General features: G+C 40.1%; 2 protein-coding genes across 5 annotated transcripts; both read left to right on the forward strand.

Moving 5' to 3' along the window:
- The first annotated feature begins 1,801 nt into the window (after nt 1-1,801).
- LOC119791270 lies at nt 1,802-3,698 on the forward strand. Of its 4 annotated transcripts, none has more exons than XM_038297288.1 (5): nt 1,802-1,933; nt 2,027-2,101; nt 2,222-2,281; nt 2,378-2,658; nt 3,158-3,698. In XM_038297288.1, exons 1-5 carry the CDS (start codon nt 1,924-1,926, stop codon nt 3,485-3,487), a joined length of 756 nt encoding a protein of 251 aa, XP_038153216.1. In that variant the 5' UTR covers nt 1,802-1,923; the 3' UTR covers nt 3,488-3,698. The 4 variants fall into 4 exon arrangements, with proteins under 4 accessions (XP_038153216.1, XP_038153218.1, XP_038153217.1 ...); XM_038297290.1 differs by having other exon boundaries at nt 2,381-2,658; XM_038297289.1 differs by having other exon boundaries at nt 2,225-2,281.
- A 4,626-nt stretch (nt 3,699-8,324) lies between these two features.
- On the forward strand, nt 8,325-16,696 carry LOC119791271. Its single transcript, XM_038297292.1, has 5 exons — nt 8,325-8,396; nt 8,490-8,564; nt 8,688-8,744; nt 8,841-9,121; nt 15,891-16,696. The coding sequence occupies exons 1-5, from the start codon at nt 8,387-8,389 to the stop codon at nt 16,215-16,217; spliced, it is 750 nt and encodes a 249-aa protein (XP_038153220.1). The 5' UTR covers nt 8,325-8,386; the 3' UTR covers nt 16,218-16,696.
- The last annotated feature ends 1,147 nt before the right edge of the window (nt 16,697-17,843 follow it).

Below are 17,843 nucleotides of genomic sequence, written 5' to 3' on the forward strand. Positions count from 1 at the left end.
ATAGAACTAATCCAACCAGTTTTAACAGCTATTCACATTTACTAAAGAACCGTCTCAGTGTTGCTACCTACACCCTTTTCCACAGAATTGGATGGGATACCATGGAAATCCCATCACTCTGTTTCTGGACTTGCCAAGTTTGCAGAGTCACATGGGGTTCCGGTGGCTGGTGACTATTGCATGGACCAATCACAGGGCCGTGTTCAAAGAACAAAATGAAGCAATCCTCTTGCTCAAGAGATCTAATCTAACTTTTATATATACATAATACTCACCGTTAAAAATTAAGTAACAACATGATCAAAAAACTATTTTCATTTGAAGCACATTTCTTCTTGTGTCAAGGTTTGGTTGTGGTTTGCGGACCCAAATGCAGAGGCAGGGGGGCAGAGGTGAGTTTAATAAAAGGTTAACAAAGAACTGAGACAGGAATCCAAAAATCAAAATATGAAAAAAGTAAAACAAACCAGAAACAATGGAGACTTCAGGAGAAAACAATCATGACAAGGAAGAAACAGGAACACGGAGTTGGAGGAAGTTAGACGAGGAACCAGCACTGAGGAACTGAACAAGGAGAGTATTTATGGCTAACTGAACAAAGAGAGGACTAACCAGCAGATTGGGAGCAGGTGTGAAGAGAGCAGTCTAAGGAGCTAGGGAAAAAGGAGACCAACACAAGAGGGCAACAAATAAAAACCTGAGAACTAAAATATAACCAGAAAACACAACAAAATAAGAATTAAACCAATAAAACTAGAAAACATGGAGCAAAGTTGAACTGGTTCATTTTCTTCACTGAGCTGAATTTAAAACATTAAACAGCTCCAGATAAATAAGTATAAAAATAAAGTGTGCATTTAAAGAACAAAGGGCTTCAAACTGAACATCTTATGACATAATGACCTACTGAGTGTCCTCCATTGCCGTTGAATCATCTAGATCTTTGGCCTCGGCCAAACCAGCTGCCAAACTCTTTCTAGCAGTAAAACCTTCCAGAAATTAATGAATGACACTGATTCTTCTGTGATCTTATACTTTCTCTATTTTTGAATAAAGCGATTTTGTTATTTGATATATGCTTATATTAACTGAGCTATTTCTCAGTTATCCCATATGTCGGAAACAAACAACAGAAAATGTAAAGAATCATTTTCAAAAGAATAAAAAAAAAGACATAAATAAAACAAAACAAATAGATCCAATATATTTTTAAGAGTAAGTGCAATTAGGAGGTTGATTAAAGCAGCAGGAAAACAAGAACATTTTTAACATTTTTGAGATTCGTTTGATTTATTAAAACTTTATTCCTAGATTCTCCACTGAGAGATTTTTTGGAGGCTTATCATCCCCATAAAATGATTAAAGACAATAAGAACAAGAAAAGTTTGGATGCTAGTAAACAGGAATAAATAGGATGGCCAAAAACATGTTTAACATGGTAGGTTCTGGTCAGAGTCAGAGTTTTTTTTACTTTTATACAAAGCGAACAAAGTGAGTAAAAATTGGAATTGCTCCAAGGTGTTTTTCATCTCTCCTTTCTTATTTCGACCACAACGAAAGTTCCTGTCTAATGACAATAAACAGTGATTCAGGTTCAGTTCTGGTTTCATGAAAATGCAGATAGCAGTGGTTCTGTCCAGCTCTAATGTCAAAAGTTCCAGGTCCTAGTCTGAGATCCTCAGGAGGAAATGAGCATGTCTGGACCTGAAAAGAGACGTACAGCAGCAGATAAGAATCACCTGGACCAGTCATCCTGAATAAAGGAAATATTTGTTAAAAATTATGTTTTTTTTTCTATAAAACCGACATGACTGGGAGTAATCATTGAAGGCTGGGGAGGTTCTAAGAAACTCCTCCTAAACCCGTTCTTATAAAAACAAGCTTCTCTGTGTCAGAGATAGAACATCTGTTTATCCTCTGAAGATGGAGACAGGTAACGTTTCACATCCTCTAGCTCTGAATTTCAAGAATCAAATGATCTTTACCACTTAATGACCTGTTTTTATCATGTTCATTGATTCTCCAGTGAAGCTCTGCTGTGTGGTTCTGGGTCTTCTATGGACGTTTTCCAGCACCTCTGCTCATTCTGAAGACATCCACGGTATGTTCCCCTGCAGCTGTTAAATGTTGTTGAGTTTCATACATAGAGGAACATCTGCAGCAGCAGAAGCATGTTTATTTGCCAAACCTAATATGGTTCTTCTCACCACCTTCTGTCAAGTAGACAACCAAGAAAGCTGCAGTGGAAATGCAAAGTGGTGCTCATCATCTGCTCACAAAGGTGAGCCTTTGTCCTCCTGCAGATGTTCAGACAGGCTTCAGGCTCCTTCAGTAGAAAGTTTTGGTAGATTCTGATGTTGGCTAGTTTTCTCCGCAGTAGATCATGACTACTATGAAGAACTCTGGGAGGAGAACCTGGACCTGGCTAAGCAGACCCTGAAGCTTCCCTTTCTGCAGCACATGCAGCTGGGCGACCTGCAGGCTGACGATTACACAGTCTTCATGATCCAGGACATCTACTACCTGGCCAAGGTTACAGACATGTTGGAGGTGATGTCTAACAAAGACATGCCTGAAGACCTCAAAGAGTTCATGAAGGGACGATACGAGAGCTACGACCGCTTCAGGACTGAGATGCTGAAGACCTTCAACCTGAATGTAAGAAACCTGACCCTGATGTATAAAGCATACAAAAAAAAAAAAACTTTGGCACAGTGCGTCACACAGCTCAGGGTGTATACAGAAAATTTTGCAGTAAATGTACCCAGTCCACAATAGTTAGATTATAAGCACTTAAGTAACGCACCAAAAAGGAATGTGGCTCTATTCATTGAATTTAAACCGCTGGAGCATTAAACTTAATGCTTTCCTATTTGAGTAATTATCATGATTAAACCCAGATGATATAACTGAATTACATTTAGCGTCATAGAACACAAGAGTATAGATTTTATTTCTGTCCGAGCCAACCTGGATTTTAGGTCGGGCCTTGATTTCAGGAAGGACAGTCAGGTAATATTGATGGGAGTTTTTAATTTCCCAAATAAACAAAATAGCTGAGTATTTACAAGAACTAGAACATTCCTATTTACTGGGATTGGAGAGGATTCTCATTACCAAAATTAAAGTCTTTAACATCTCTGTCTTCCATCTTCAGGGTGTGAATGAAATCAAAGTGACCGAAGTCATGGAAAGCTACCTGGCTGAATACAAAAGGATTATGGAGAAGGAGGAACCCATCATGTTCGCTGTGGGGCTGCTTCCCTGCAACAGGCTCTGGGCTTGGATCGCTGACCAGCTAAACATAGGTTATGGGAACGCCTACTGGACCTGGAAGAAGAACAACATGGGTGGACACACTGAAAAACACTTCAAGGCCCTGCTGAACAAATATCTGAATGGAGAAAATTTTGTAAAAGCGAACGAAATTTTTCGCAAGCAAATGAATAATGAGCACGACTTCTTTGAGAACTCCCTGAAACAGTAAAAATCTCTGCTTCTAGAGAATATATTCACCCTCCTCAGATATTCCACCATACTACATTTCTTTGAAACTTTTTTCATTGTTCTGATTTATTGTGCCATGTTGAAAGTTCAAATTATCTGAATTTATTGTAGGAACAGCAAAAGAAGAACATATGTGTGTGTAAATGTTAGAACTAATGAAAAAGGTTTGGAACTCTTAAACAATAAGATATCATACCTGAGCATCAACAGGCTTTTGTGCTTCATTTGGAGCTGAGATACAAATGGGACCTGTTTTTCTTTAATGGAGCACAACCCTCTGGAACAAGAACATGATTCCTGACCAGTTCCCATTACAAAAAAAAAAAAAAACAGTTTTAGTTTCTTCCTTATGACAACCTCAGTTGGAAGGCAGAAATGTTCTGAGCTTAAGTAAAAACCATAACCTTCAACCACACTGACTGGACACTTTATTAGGTACCCCATGAAAACCAGGTTAAACAGGCTTTCATCATCATCATGTCAGCCATCAAACACGGGAATTGTTTCCCAGAGTATAGAACAGGATAGGAATCAGTCTCAATTGGTGACAGAAATTGTTCTTCAACAGTATCATAATCAAAAGCATTCCAAGTTATTTGCTTAAATGTGTTAATTAATAAATAAAAACAGAAACCCCATTAACCAGATAAAAGAAAACATGTACAAGCCAATTTAAAACTCTACTTTAAACCTCAGATTTTAACGACTTTAAAGTTGATACACAACACAGGGATATTTTTTGGCTGATTGGTCAGCACGCATTTGTTGCCACACCTTCTTCCTAATGTAGCAGGTGAAATAAATGATGGGGTAAGATGGGCCATCTGTTATTAGGGCGGCTTTACTGGTGAAAGAGCTCTAAATCAATTCATAAAGGGACTTTTCTGTAATCCAATAATTTAGGTGACCCTGTTAATATTATACGACTGTTTTTGGTTTTATATTTGACCAGGGGGACGTTATACCAGGGTAAGATGCTGACTATAAGGATGGATTACATTGATGATTCTACAAACCAAATTTAAAATCCCCCACCAAAATAATCTTAGTATCATATAATCTATGGTCAATTTTTTTGACCATTTTACAGGAATTTATCTAGAAAACTTCAGTCCATCTATTATTCTGATTCTATATCTGAAGATGAGCCAAGATGAGTCAATGCTGACAAAAACAAATAAGTTCAACTTTCATGGGTCCAAAGAGGGATTAATATGGTTTAAAACAAGAGTTTGCATCAGTTGGATTCTTTGAACTAGAGTTCACCTGTACTAACCATGTCCATTACCAATCAGTGCAATATACAACTCACTTTGTCTACTGGTGTTATAAGCATCCACAGTTTTCATTCAGTAAGTGCCACCTTTTTTGAAAGCCTTTTTTTGAGTAGATTATCCAGCATTCTTTCCTTGCCTCCCTGATCACGCCTTGCTCTATTCCCGTATTTTCTCAGTCTCTCATTAGTCTCACTACAGTAGGTTCTCTCCCAAGCTTTCTAATGTTCTGCACCACAACCCTGTTTATTATCACTGTTTAGTCACCTCAAGTCTCAGCCCTTCAGATTTGTTCGCCTGAATCTGCCTCCACGGATCTGATCCCACTTCCATTTTCTGACCACCGATTCTAGCCTCAGGCTAAGGGAGAGCTGCTTTATTCAAAATCAAATAGATAAGCTAATGAATAGATTAATGCTTATAAATAAATATTCCATGAATAAAATAAATGTGACCAAAAAGAAAAATTTATAATCTTAAGACATTTTTTATCTTTTTTATATATTTTTAAGGTGTTTTATTTATTTATTTTATGTGATTATTTCATAAAGTAGTTTTATTTCTTTTTGACACATTTATTTTGCAAAGCAACTTTACATATTTCAATTACATTTATTTTTTAATCCTATTTTTCATTTTATTTCATGTTCTTATATTCCTTTATTCAAATGAGGAGGATGAGGATGAGGTTGGTTCTGCTGCGGGCGCTGCCCCGAGAGAGACCTACAGTAAGCACTGCTGTCTCAGGGTTTGGAAGACAGGCAGGATACCCGAATCGAGTAGACGAAAGAAGAAAGGTTAATCCAGAGGGTGAAGCCAAATCTGCCGTCGAAGATGTGCCCGGTAGTCATAGCCAGGAGATCAGTGGTCCGAAGAGGTACTGAAGGTAAATCCAGACCGGAGTTGGGAAACAGTTCCCGGTTTGGTTAACAGACAGGCAGAAATCTGACAGGAGTCCAAAGACAGGTCAAGCAAACAGATCAGAAAGGGGACAGGCAGGCTCAGAGGTCCAAAAGCAGAACAGGTCAGGATCAGGCAATCAGAAAACACAGGTATTCTAGAGATCTCCCACCACAGGCTTCTGTGGTGAGAGATCTCATCTGGTACTGATGACTAATCTGAAGGCTGGTTAAATAGAGACTGATGCACTGGGCGGGGAAAAAAGCAGGTGAGTGAAATGAGTAATCACACAAGCATCAGTGCCAAGATCAGGACACAGGAAACATTTTCACTTTCTCTTCATTGGTGACCGCCGGTCAAGAGGGAGACAAACAACATCCCAGCTTGACACCACATTCCACGTGGTGTAATCTCAGCAACTGTGGTCAATTTTTGCTGGCAAAAAGGAATATGACCTGTTGTGATACATTGCTGAAATGATCAGTCTGAATGACACACCAACCCCCATTTGTGGCCAGGACCATGCTCCCTTTCCAGGAAAATTACAGCAGACCAATCCCCCCAGACATAACATCTGTGAGACCAATCAACTGAAGGAAAAGCTGTTATGCCTGTTAGGAGGATGCCCACCGAAAAGAGGGGGACAACCGGGCTAGTTGTCATGGGCCCAGGCTAGGGGGGAGGTCTGAATCAACCCCCTCCATCTATTGCCGCAAATATGATTTTCTTTAAAAGATGTTTGTAAGGAAATTGGATTTCTATTTATAAGTTTCATAAAATCTTTTCCTATTATTTTTTTCTTTCGATTATCCACCGCAGTATTGGGAAGTAACCCCAGCAGCCATTCCTTCTAACTAGTTATGCAGCTGATACAGTTTCTCTGAAGTTTGTCATAAGGCTGGCCCCGCTGCAGGTGGAGACAGAAAGAACCTGAATCTTTCCCTCTGTACACGCTCAGACAGCAGCTCCATCACTTTAAAATGAAGGGTATAGCGGCTCTCACCTGAGGGAGCTGCCTCAAGCCGCCAGAACAGCTTTAGATCAAACAGAACTTTAGTTCGACCTCACCTGAGAAAGCCTGAGAAGACACTCTAATTCTTTTTTAAGCTTTTGTTTCTTACAGTTTCTAGCAATGTTTTGTTCCTATCTTTGCTATATGAAGTTATAATTAAGACCTTACCAATGGGCATTGTTAAGAGGTTGAGATGTTTTGAATTTGGCTGATGTGACTACATGGTGCGTTCACTGCTGCAACAATGCTGCAGGGGACGTGAATTTATAGACAATCCTACTTAATATCCCGAACTGCTTAAGAAAGATTTTGACCAGAACATTTTGTGGTCCAATTTAAACATGTCATAGAGTAGAAATCACACAAGTAAAAATCTATAAGTGGGATCAAATTCGACTGGAGAAGGTATGGAAAGCCAAATGTGCTTTCACTGTGCATCACTGTTCACTGCAGATCCGTTTTTCAGATTTGAAAACTGGGTCCTGTTGTTCTGTGTCTTGACAAAGATAGGGGTCAGCAGAGAGAATAGTTAGCTGTGAAGGAGATGGAAGCTGCCCTTCGCAGGTTGTTGACAGAAACAGTAAGTCAGATCACCTCTTAAGTGAAACAAACTCAGAATGTTACTTAGCATGTTGGACCAGAAAGCCAGGATTCATCCGCAGAGCCTTATTCTGGACTTGAGACTTATCTTAATCAGTTTAAGCTCACCCATGACCATGGCCCTCGTTTGGGGAACCAGACAAGAGAAGGGAAGTTCAGTGTTTAGTTCAGGCTCGGTGGGAAATTTGAGCTACAATTTGCAAAAGCAGAAACAGCAACTGGACTAACGTTTCCAGAAAAGGTGTCCTTCCAAGAATCTAGTCGATGTGGGTTGTGTCCAGAAATTGGTTGACTCCTTGGAGGGCAGATAGGGTTTACCCAGGTTAAGTTGGTTCCTTGAGGAGCGGTGGAGCTGACTGCCACTTGGATTTCCTGAGGTACTTGAACGGTTTGCGTGGAGATGTGTCCTCTGCTCATTGTGAAGCTCAAACAATCCTTTCGGGGGGAAGAAGATCCAAAAATTTTCGTTTGTGCCGCTACCATTTTAAAGATATAAAGAGATGTTTCTAGAGGTCATCAAAGATCAACCAGCCCTCCTCAAACTCAGAGATTTGCTTATCGGCCTCGGTGCTGGCCTCTGAGACCTCCTTATGGGAAGACACGTGTTGAGGGAAGTCCAACATGTTCTGCTTCACTGAGACATGAGAGAACAAATGAGTCAAGAAAGACCCTTCAGAAAACAGACTCTGTTTCCATCATCACAAATAAATGTGATGACATTTGCAGCTGATTCTTAGGATAGCTTCTAAGAGAAATAACACAACCCTGGAAAAAAAACCTCTAGAACCCTTTTCAGAAGCCCAGAACCGAGCATGACATGGGTTTATCAGTGCTGGGATGTCCTGCAGAACCATTTCAGAACCACACAATCCAGCTAGAAGTGGGTCCTCCATCCTGCAGCTGTTCAACAGAAAGTGAAAGCATCTAACGTTGCCTTTTCTTTTTTTCTTTCTTTTTTTTTGGCAAAACCCACATGACTTAGTTGAAATGTTGAACGCTGGGGGAGTTCTGCAAAACTCCTCCCTGAAACTGTTCCTGTAAGACAAGCCTCTCTGTGTTAGAGACAGTTAGAACATCTGCTTATCCTCTGAAGATGGAGACAGGTAACGTTTCACATCCTCTAACTCTGGATTTTAAGAATCAAACGATCTTTTTCACTTAATGACCTGTTTTTATCATGTTCATTGATGCTCCAGTGAAGCTCTCCTGTGTGGTTCTGGGTCTTCTATGGATGTTTTCCAGCATCTCTGCCCATTCTGAAGACATCCACGGTATGTTCCCCTGCAGCTGTTAAATATTGTTGAGTTTCATGCATAGAGGAACATCTGCAGCAGCAGAAACATGTTTATTTGCCAAACCTAAGATGGTTCTTCTCACCACCTTCTGTCAAGTAGACAACCAAGAAAGCTGCAGTGGAAATGCAAAGTGGTGCTCATCATCTGCCCACAAAGGTGAGCCTTTGTCCTCCTACAGATGTTCAGACAGGCTTCAGGCTCCTTCAGTAGAAAGTTTTGGTAGATTCTGATGTTGGCTAGTTTTCTCCGCAGTAGATCCTGACTACTATGAAGAACTCTGGGAGAAGAACCTGGACCTGGCTAAGCAGACCCTGAAGCTTCCTTTTCTTCAGCACATGCAGCTGGGCGACCTGCAGGCTGACGATTACACAGTCTTCATGATCCAGGACATCTACTACCTGGCCAAGGTTACAGACATGTTGGAGGTGATGTCTAAAAAAGACATGCCTGAAGACCTCAAAGAGTTCATGAAGGGACGATACCAGAGCTACGACCGCTTCAGGATCCAGATGCTGAAGACCTTCAACCTGAATGTAAGAAACCTGGACGCAAAAGGTTTGGTAGATCAGCACAGAGCTTTTATTTTGCTAACAGATTCAGAGGAACTTAAAACAATAAGAACCTCAGGAGTCACTATCTTGGAACCAAGGGTCTGTTTTCTGTAGGTCCAAAAAACTTTCATTGAATCAGCTCGTTTCTGTATTCATTTCAGGTTCTGCTTTGCACAGTCTCAGGCTGCAGAACATTGACCCAAACCAACAAAGACGATATATAGAATAGGTTATTGTGTATGAAGTCAGAAATCTGTCAAAAATTAGAAGAACAATAAATACTCATAAGAACAGTTTTATTTAAAAACACGCACACATAGACACCTTTCTATGTGCATTTTAAATGTAGAAGTGGGCCCTACATCCTGCAGCTGCAACAGAAAGTAAAAGCATCTAATGCCGCCTTTTTTTTTTTTTTTTTTTTTTTGTTGCAAAACCTACATGACTTAGTGGAAATGTTGAAAGCTGGGGAAGTTCTGGGAAACTCCTCCCTGAACCTGTTCCTGTAAGACTGTTAGAGACAGAAAATCTGCTTATCCTCTGAAGTTAGACACAGGTTACGTTTCACATTGTCTAACTCTGGAGTTTAAGAATAAGATGATCTTGAACACATAATGACCTGCTTTTATCATGTTCATTGATGATTATGTATCAAGTTGGAGCCTGTCAAAAAAAAGCAGAAGAACAATAAATACTCATGAGAACAGTTTTATTTAAAAACACGCACACATAAACAACTTTCTACGTGCATTTTAAATGTGTGGGCAGATGACGCACCACCAAACCCCAATATAGACTTAGACAGATTTATTTTGTCATTTTGTATACATGAGTGTATAAAAAAATATAATTTAAAACAGCTCTAGACAATTTCATTTTTTAAAGTGCAGCATTGAAAAACAGTAATAAAAAGAAAATAAGTAATATAAACAAATTACTGTTTATTTACAGTTCTAAAATATGTATATATGAATATAAAAATAAAATATGTACGTAAATCAGTGTTACACAAGTGACTGCATTCTTCCTTTCTGCATCTCTTACACATATGTGGAATTGTTTCTGTGCAGAAGTGTCAACTTTTAGCACTTTGACGCTCGTTACCACTGGGGAGAGTAACTCACCTGTGATTGGCTACTTTTCAGGAAATCTCACCTTTACTTCCTCATTGTGGCTAATAACATAGAAGCTTTTTAAGGCTCATCATTGTTCTCTTCAAGAGTTAAACACTGACCTAATAATGCTGCAGCCATTTCTGTTATAAACTGCTAATTTCATAAACACAATGACGAACAAAAAGGAAAAATGCTTAACAGTAGATTCTAAGTGACTTAAAATGTCTGCTCAACCATAAATAATAGTTTATTCAAGCCACCCTTCCCTGAATATAAACCATAGACAATATAAACTGTATGTTATATTTATGAATATAAACATATAAAGTTAACATCAGCTTAGCTCATACAAAGTTAGAAAAATTTACATTTTTATTTTAAAGCAGGTGGCTACTGCTGTCAGAACAAAACCATGACTGTGTTAAAAATAAGTTTTGTAAAGACATTTTTTAAGTGTTAAAATCAGAGATCTTCAACAGGGGGTCCGCGACGCATGGAGGTACTGCATGGGGGTTGTGAAAGTTTTGGTTGATTACATTTTTTTCTTTTTTTTTATTCCCCCCTGCAATTTTTTCCACTAATTGAAATGTCTTTAAATACGCATTGACATGAATTTGACACACTGTAGTAAACAGATAAATGGAGGCAGAAGATGTCTTTCAGTCATCAATGCACACATTCAGCGACACACAGGAGCTCTTTCAAGCTGGGCACCGTTTCATTCACAACACCTGTCCCATCAACCAGGAATCAGAATCAGAAATACTTTAATAATCCCAGGGAGAAATTACTTTCGTTACATGACTCCATCTGTAATAGAGTGACTATAGGACCAGTTTGATATAACACAATTTCTTACAATATAATTAGGGGGTCCCTGCTCCATCTCGCCATCAGTTTGGGGGTCTTTGGCCTGATAAATGTTGAAGACCCCTGGTTTAAATGGTAAAAGGCCTATCACAAGACTTAACTAAACGCTTTGCACTACATTCAGTCATTCACCCATTCACACACTGATGGTGACAAGCCACATTGTCGCCACAGCTGCCCTGGGGCTCACTGACAGAAGTAAGGCTGCCTTACACTGGCGCCACACTAAAAAGTATCTTCACAATAGCTTTTTGATTTGACCAATTAAGACTAACATATTGTTTAAATACTGACAGCTCATTTTAACACATATGCATATATAAGCCTGTAGCCTATTTTCCCTGAATGTACTTTGGTCGGAAGTTAGTCGTGCTGTTTCTGCGGATGTGACATTGAGTGTCCATGTTGAATGGGTCCAACCTAGCAAGCAACCGGTGCGTTGGTTTAAAAAAAAAAAAAAAAGTAGAAAGCAAGTGCAGTTCAGTGCTTTGGCCACAGGAGGAAGTGTCATTAGAAAACTTTGCAATGCATCTTTAATGTTAACTTCACTAAACCAATGTTTACCTCTTTAAAATACCAGCTACTGTATTAGCCTGAAGGTTCTTTGCTAGGGTTGCCAACCATCGCTTGAAAAACGTATTTAGAAATAGAAGTACCTGTCCCGTATTTAGTGTAAACGGTACGCACTTTGTCCCATATTACTGTGAGAGTAAAAAAGTAGTCAGTTAATGGAAAATGAAGAACAGGGGAACATTAGATACAAAACTTACAGTAAACTTGTTCCCGGGCCCTGTCCTGCATTGTGACCAATGAGCTGACAACATATATTTTTTTTTTTTCCGTAAAAATTCAAAAAATATCCACTGGACTTGGTTTTCAAGATTTGAAGACGTTTCGCCACCTCTCCAGGAAGCTTTCTCAATTCAAATGTCTGGATCCGCAGTGAGTTTGAGTCTTATATAGACAACGCCTTGTATCGCTTGGAAACATGCAATGGTAACCGATGAATGGGTCGTTAGTTCCATCGTTAGCCTGTAATATCTGAACCTGTCTATGATTCTAGGGGTCGGTCGTTAAAGGGGGGATTGCCATTAACGGGTGGGATTGTCTCCTGTAATACCTGAAACCTGTCTATGATTGTTAAGGGTTGGTCGTTAAGGAGGTATTGTTCACCGGCTGGGGCGGGTAGGTCCCTCGTTCCTCTGTGATGGGGTGGGGGGTTTGGTGATATCTGGAAGGGATCATGTCTATGATTGAATTGTATGTTTTTGGAAGCTGGAATCTGAGTCCACCACCTCTGTTTAAAGTTGGTTTTTCTCTCTTAACATAGATGGCTTCCTTCACGCCCCTCTCAAACCACCTATTTTCTTTATCCAGAATATGGACATTCTGGTCCTCAAAAGAATGTCCTTTGTCCATAAGGTGTAGGTGTACTGCGGAGTCTTGTCCAGAGGCGGCCGCTCTTCTGTGTTGGGCCATGTGTCTGTGGAGAGGTTGTTTTGTTTCGCCAATATAAAGATCAGAGCATTCCTCGCTGCACTGAACAGCATATACCACTCCGCTCAAATTCGGTCTGGAGGTTTTATCTTTAGGGTGCACTAGCCTCTGTTTAAGGGTTTGGTTTGGCTTGAAATGTACTGGGATCTTGTGTTTGGAGAAAATCCTCTTGAGCTTTTCAGACACTCCAGCAACATAAGGGATTGTGATGTTTTTGCGTTTAATTTTCCCATCGCTGTCTTCTGTTGCGTGTCTTTTGGATTTCCTTGCTGATTTGATAAAAGCCCAGTTTGGATATCCACAGTTTTGGAGAGCATCTTTGATGTGTTTCTGTTCTTTTTGCTTCCCATCTGTTTTAGTAGGGACATGTTCTGCCCGGTGTTGTAAGGTTCTGATGACTGAGAGTTTGTGTTCCAGTGGGTGGTGTGAGTCAAAAAGAAGATACTGGTCTGTGTGAGTAGGTTTCCTATACACTTCAATGTTTAGGCTTCCATCTCCTTCCATGCTCACCAGGCAGTCCAGAAAGGGTAGTTTGTTGTCCTTGGCATCCTCTCTGGTGAATTTGATGTTACGGTCAACAGAGTTGATGTGTTTGGTGAAAGCTTCCACTTCCTCTAGTTGGATTTTGACGAAAGTGTCATCCACGTATCTAAACCAGTGGCTTGGTGGTATTCCATTGAAAGTGTCTAAAGCTCTCTTTTCCATTTCTTCCATGTAAAGATTGGCTACAATTGGTGATACTGGAGATCCCATTGCGCAGCCATGCTTCTGTCTGTAAAAATTACCTCTGAATTTGAAATAGGTTGTGGAAAGACAAAGGCCCAGTAGTGTGCAGATCTGGTCCGGAGTGAAATTAGTCCTGTTGTTTAAATCACTATCTTGTTCAAGACGTGTCCTGACTGTTTCCACTGCCTCTGTTATAGGTATGCATGTGAAAAGTGAAGTAACATCAAACGATACCAAGGTTTCTCCTGGAGCCATCCTTAAATGTTTGGCTTTGTTGGCAAAGTCTTTGGAGTTTTCTATGTGATGTGGTGTGTTCCCCACCAAGGGAGCTAAGATATTAGTAAGCTGTTTAGCAATGTTGTATGTTACTGAGTTAATGCTGCTGACGATGGGCCTGAGTGGTGCCCCTTCTTTGTGAATTTTTGGAAGTCCATATAAGCATGGAATTTCCTCCCCTGGATATAATCTGAAATAGGCTGTGCTGTTAATTACCTTGTCTTTTTCAAGTTGTTTGAGATAGTCTATTATTTTCTTTTTGTAGCCGCTGGTTGGATCTCTTTTCAAGGATTCATACGTATTAGTGTCCTTCAGTAGAGTGATAATTTTGTCTTGGTAGTCTGAGGTGTTGAGGACTACGGTGCATCTTCCTTTGTCTGCTGGTAATATGGTGATGCTTTGGTCCTGGCTCAGGGATGTTATGGCTTTCATTTCCTGGGGTGTGAGGTTGGAAGGAGGTGGTTTGGCGCTGGACAGGGTGGCTGTTACCTTCATTCTGAGTTGCTCTGCCTCCGTTTCAGCCAAGTTGTTGTTCCTGATGGCCGATTCAGTGGCCGTGATCAGTTCCACAATGGGTACTTCTTGTGGAGCAATGGCAAAATTCAGGCCTTTACTCAGTACATCCATCTCTGGTTTTGTCAGTGGTCTGCTAGATAGGTTTTTAACCCACTTGTCTTCAACCTTGATGTTATCCTCCTGAGTCATGTTGCTCTCTTGTTTAAATGCTGCTTTCTGTTGTAATCTTTTGAATTTGGCTTTTTGTCTTTCTTTTGTTTTATGGTGTTGTGAAAGCTTGGCTTTATTGACCAAAATAGCAACTTCTTCAAACAAGGTTTCGGGGAGAGGTTTGGATAGCTTCTGCCTTATCTGATCTATTTTGTGCGAGATAGCTTCAATTGTGAAATGAGTCTGTCTAATCCTCTCACTAAGCAGCTTTTTGTGCGCATTCCTAAGAATCTCTTCTGCCCTGTGTCCTTTGATAGTAGACTTCAGTCTTAGACTGTTGGGAATGAGACCTTGCTGTCTACATCTTAAATTGAAACGTAGATGATTCCTATAATCTGCAAGTTTCCTAAGCAATTTCTCATACTCACGCGTTATCCCGAGGGTGTCTTTCCCAAAATGGAGTGCAATATGCTGATGAAGGTTCTCAGTCATCCAGGTCATAGTCATTCCGTAAAAATTCAAAAAATATCCACTGGACTTGGTTTTCATATATGTAACGGTCCAGAATACCCTCATCCCATTGGTCGAGCCAAGTGTTGCTCACGGAGAAGATAGCGGGAGACAACAGAGCGGTGTGGGGGATGAACAGAGTAATTTAAATGCTGACGCATCAGGAAAAGGAATCCTGGCAGTCCAAAGGAACAGCAGAGGTGGATGGAGGTTCTTCAGGCAGCTGACCTTCCCAACATCCAAGCTGCTGTGTCCTTTGTCCTCAGCATCCCATCTTCCACTGGTTTTATAGAGAGGATTTTCTCCTTAATGAAGAACAAATGGGCTGATGTGCGGAACAAATGTTCCACTGAATTAATTAAAGCTGAGCTCATTGTCAGCCTCAATTATGAACTGTCTTGCTCAGAGTTTTACTCTGCAGGACTCAACGACAACTCCTGCAACAGCAAAATTAGTTATTTTACATTAAAGCGAATTGCCGGATAATAATTTTTTTTCTATGTGTTCATATCACTCACAAATATGCATCTAATTCAATGCAGATTTGAGTTAAAAAGTTAAAAAATTTCAGACACAAAGGGAGGCTGAAAAAAAAAACCCACACCAGAAGGGGTAAAGGGTCAGCTGGCACAAACATGAGTGTCCCTTTTTTTCATTTTCTTTTTCAGGGAGTAGAAAACAGAGAAGCATGGTTCTTATACGTGCAAAATACTGAGGTTTTCTAAATCAAGCAGTTCTTCAGAGCATTTATTGAACTATTGCCCTTTTGGTAGAATTCTGATTTTAAACATGTTCCTAAAATTAGTCTGGTACAATCTGAGATGGGATGAATTTTCTGGGACTTTCTGAGAAAGAGTAGTCATGTGTTAAACTGAAAGGTTGTGCGTTCAGTTTCAGGCAGCCACGGCACTGACACACAGGCGGGTCCTGATCTGGCCTTAGTGAAACCCAGTGGATCATTTTGGATCCTGCTGAGTAATCAGAAGAACTAAAATGTTCCTATAACTTCCATGTCCAGGATTCTTCAGAACCACAAGTGGATGCTTATGTCCAAAATTAAAGTGTTTAACGTCTCCCTCTTCCATCTTCAGGGAGTGGATGGAATCAAAGTGACCGAAGCCATGAAAGGCTACCTGGCTGAATACCAAAGGATCATGGTGGAAGAGGAACCCATCATGTTTGCAGTGAGTCTGCTGCCCTGCAACAGGCTCTGGGTTTGGATCGCTAACCAGCTAAACATAGGTTACGGGAATGCCTACTGGTCCTGGAAGAAGAACAACATGGGTGGGAAACCTGAAAAATACAAGGACCTGCTGAGCAAATATCTGACAGCAAAAAACTTTGAAAAAGCGAACAAAATTTTTCGCAACCAAATGGGGAATGAGCTCCAGTTCTTTAAGGCCTCCCTGAATCAGTAAAATTCTCTGCTTCTAGAGAACATCCTCACCCTCCTCAGATGTTCCATCTATCATCTGGAGGTTGAGATGGATGCAAAGTCCTGGAGAAGAATCTGACCTAGTTAACATCAACACAGCAGACGGTTCATGGACCAACAACCCTGGACCCACAGCTGGTGGGGCCTAGTCAAAACCCAGATCTCAGTCTGGTCAAGAACTTATGGCTAGACCTAAAGAACCATTCAGTTCTAAACCCAGAACAAATAGATGTACAGCTGTATCCAGATGTTCCAGCCTGACTGAAGCACATCCTCTAAGATCACAGTCAAAGGTCAGTTTACTGTAACAGTCAGAATTGTGTTGTTGGTTCTTTTCATCTTTTCATCTGTTTTTGTAGTTTTTTTTTTCCGGCCCTGAAATAAATGTTGGAACTCATCCAGATTGTTCAGAACTCTGCAAGAATAAAATTTAACACCTGGAAATAAAAAGGAAACGAGTTTTGTCTTTGATTTGGAGCAGAGATCCACCTGGGACCTCCTGCTGAACTCCCACGAACAAGAAACGTTCAGACCTGTTCAGCTAAAACAGTCATCCAGAACAACTATTCGCGCTATTCTGCTGGACTTCATGTCCATGAAACCCAAAGCTGCTGAGATAGAACCATGTGGGTCAGCCATGTTTAAATCATGCTTACAGGTTCCCCTCAGACTCCAAGTGTTTCTTTAAGGATCCTGATCCATCCATTAAATGCACATAACAGAACATGAACCAACCATGCTGAGAAAACAAAACATCTTTACAGTTATGAGATCCAAAATTGAAGCAAGACTAGAGTTTCACTGATAAATGTTCTGATCTTTGTTCTGCTCTAACAGGAAGCACGTGGCAGAATCAGCACCTTAAAAAAGGATCCATGTTTTTAGCTGCTTAATATTAAACCAACTTCAACAAATGACCAATTTATCAGTTGTAATCAAGTTCTAATTCTGATTTTACAAAAAAATTATAATTTCCATTTTAAATAAGTGAAATTTAAATTAAAGCCCTGAATGATGAATAAATGTTGGGATAATATTCCAAAGAATGGCTTCATTCTCTCTTTTATCCTTACTCCAAAGATCATAGATGTCATTCTTCTGTAAAACCCAATATTTCCCTTCAGTTCAAATTTATTTATTGGCTATAGAAACAGGACTAATATTCAACTTATGAAGTGCATCTAACAACTAAATATCTGACCATTTTTTAAGTTTACATCCATTACATATTTGGTGTAAACTTTACACTGTAAAGCATTTTGAATGTTGTACACCACAGGGCTATTCTGTACTGCATCAGTAGATTTTATCTTTATCAAAAAATTGTTCAGAGCTCTTCCACAGAACCTTCTCACTGTGTTTGTGTCGCCATCAAAGGGACCGTGCTCTACAGCGGCGCAAGTTGTACTCTAAGACCAGCAGATTAGTTTCTTTACTTCTTTTAATCAAACCTGCTTTTCTTTTTTTTTAGATGATCTAAACTCTATGGATCAGATGTAAAGCAGCTTTCCACCCGTAAAAATAAATCATCCCTGCTGGAGATGTTGGGTGTTAAGCTCCTCCCCTGGTTCTTTAAAAGCCACCTTGTTCGGTTCTGTTTCTACAAAAC

This window comes from Cyprinodon tularosa, unplaced genomic scaffold (genome assembly GCF_016077235.1).
Source record: "Cyprinodon tularosa strain WSP-4 unplaced genomic scaffold, ASM1607723v1 ctg385, whole genome shotgun sequence".
In the NCBI taxonomy this organism is placed as follows: Eukaryota; Metazoa; Chordata; class Actinopteri; order Cyprinodontiformes; family Cyprinodontidae; genus Cyprinodon; species Cyprinodon tularosa.

Excerpts from the sequence above, each read along its gene's own strand:
- LOC119791270 (XM_038297288.1), top strand. Across the intron at positions 2,102-2,221 it reads TCATTCTGAAGACATCCACG|TAGACAACCAAGAAAGCTGC; the intron begins GTATGTTCCCCT and ends CCTTCTGTCAAG. Across the intron at positions 2,659-3,157 it reads TGAAGACCTTCAACCTGAAT|GGTGTGAATGAAATCAAAGT; the intron begins GTAAGAAACCTG and ends TTCCATCTTCAG.
- LOC119791271 (XM_038297292.1), top strand. Across the intron at positions 8,745-8,840 it reads CTCATCATCTGCCCACAAAG|TAGATCCTGACTACTATGAA; the intron begins GTGAGCCTTTGT and ends TTTTCTCCGCAG. Across the intron at positions 9,122-15,890 it reads TGAAGACCTTCAACCTGAAT|GGAGTGGATGGAATCAAAGT; the intron begins GTAAGAAACCTG and ends TTCCATCTTCAG.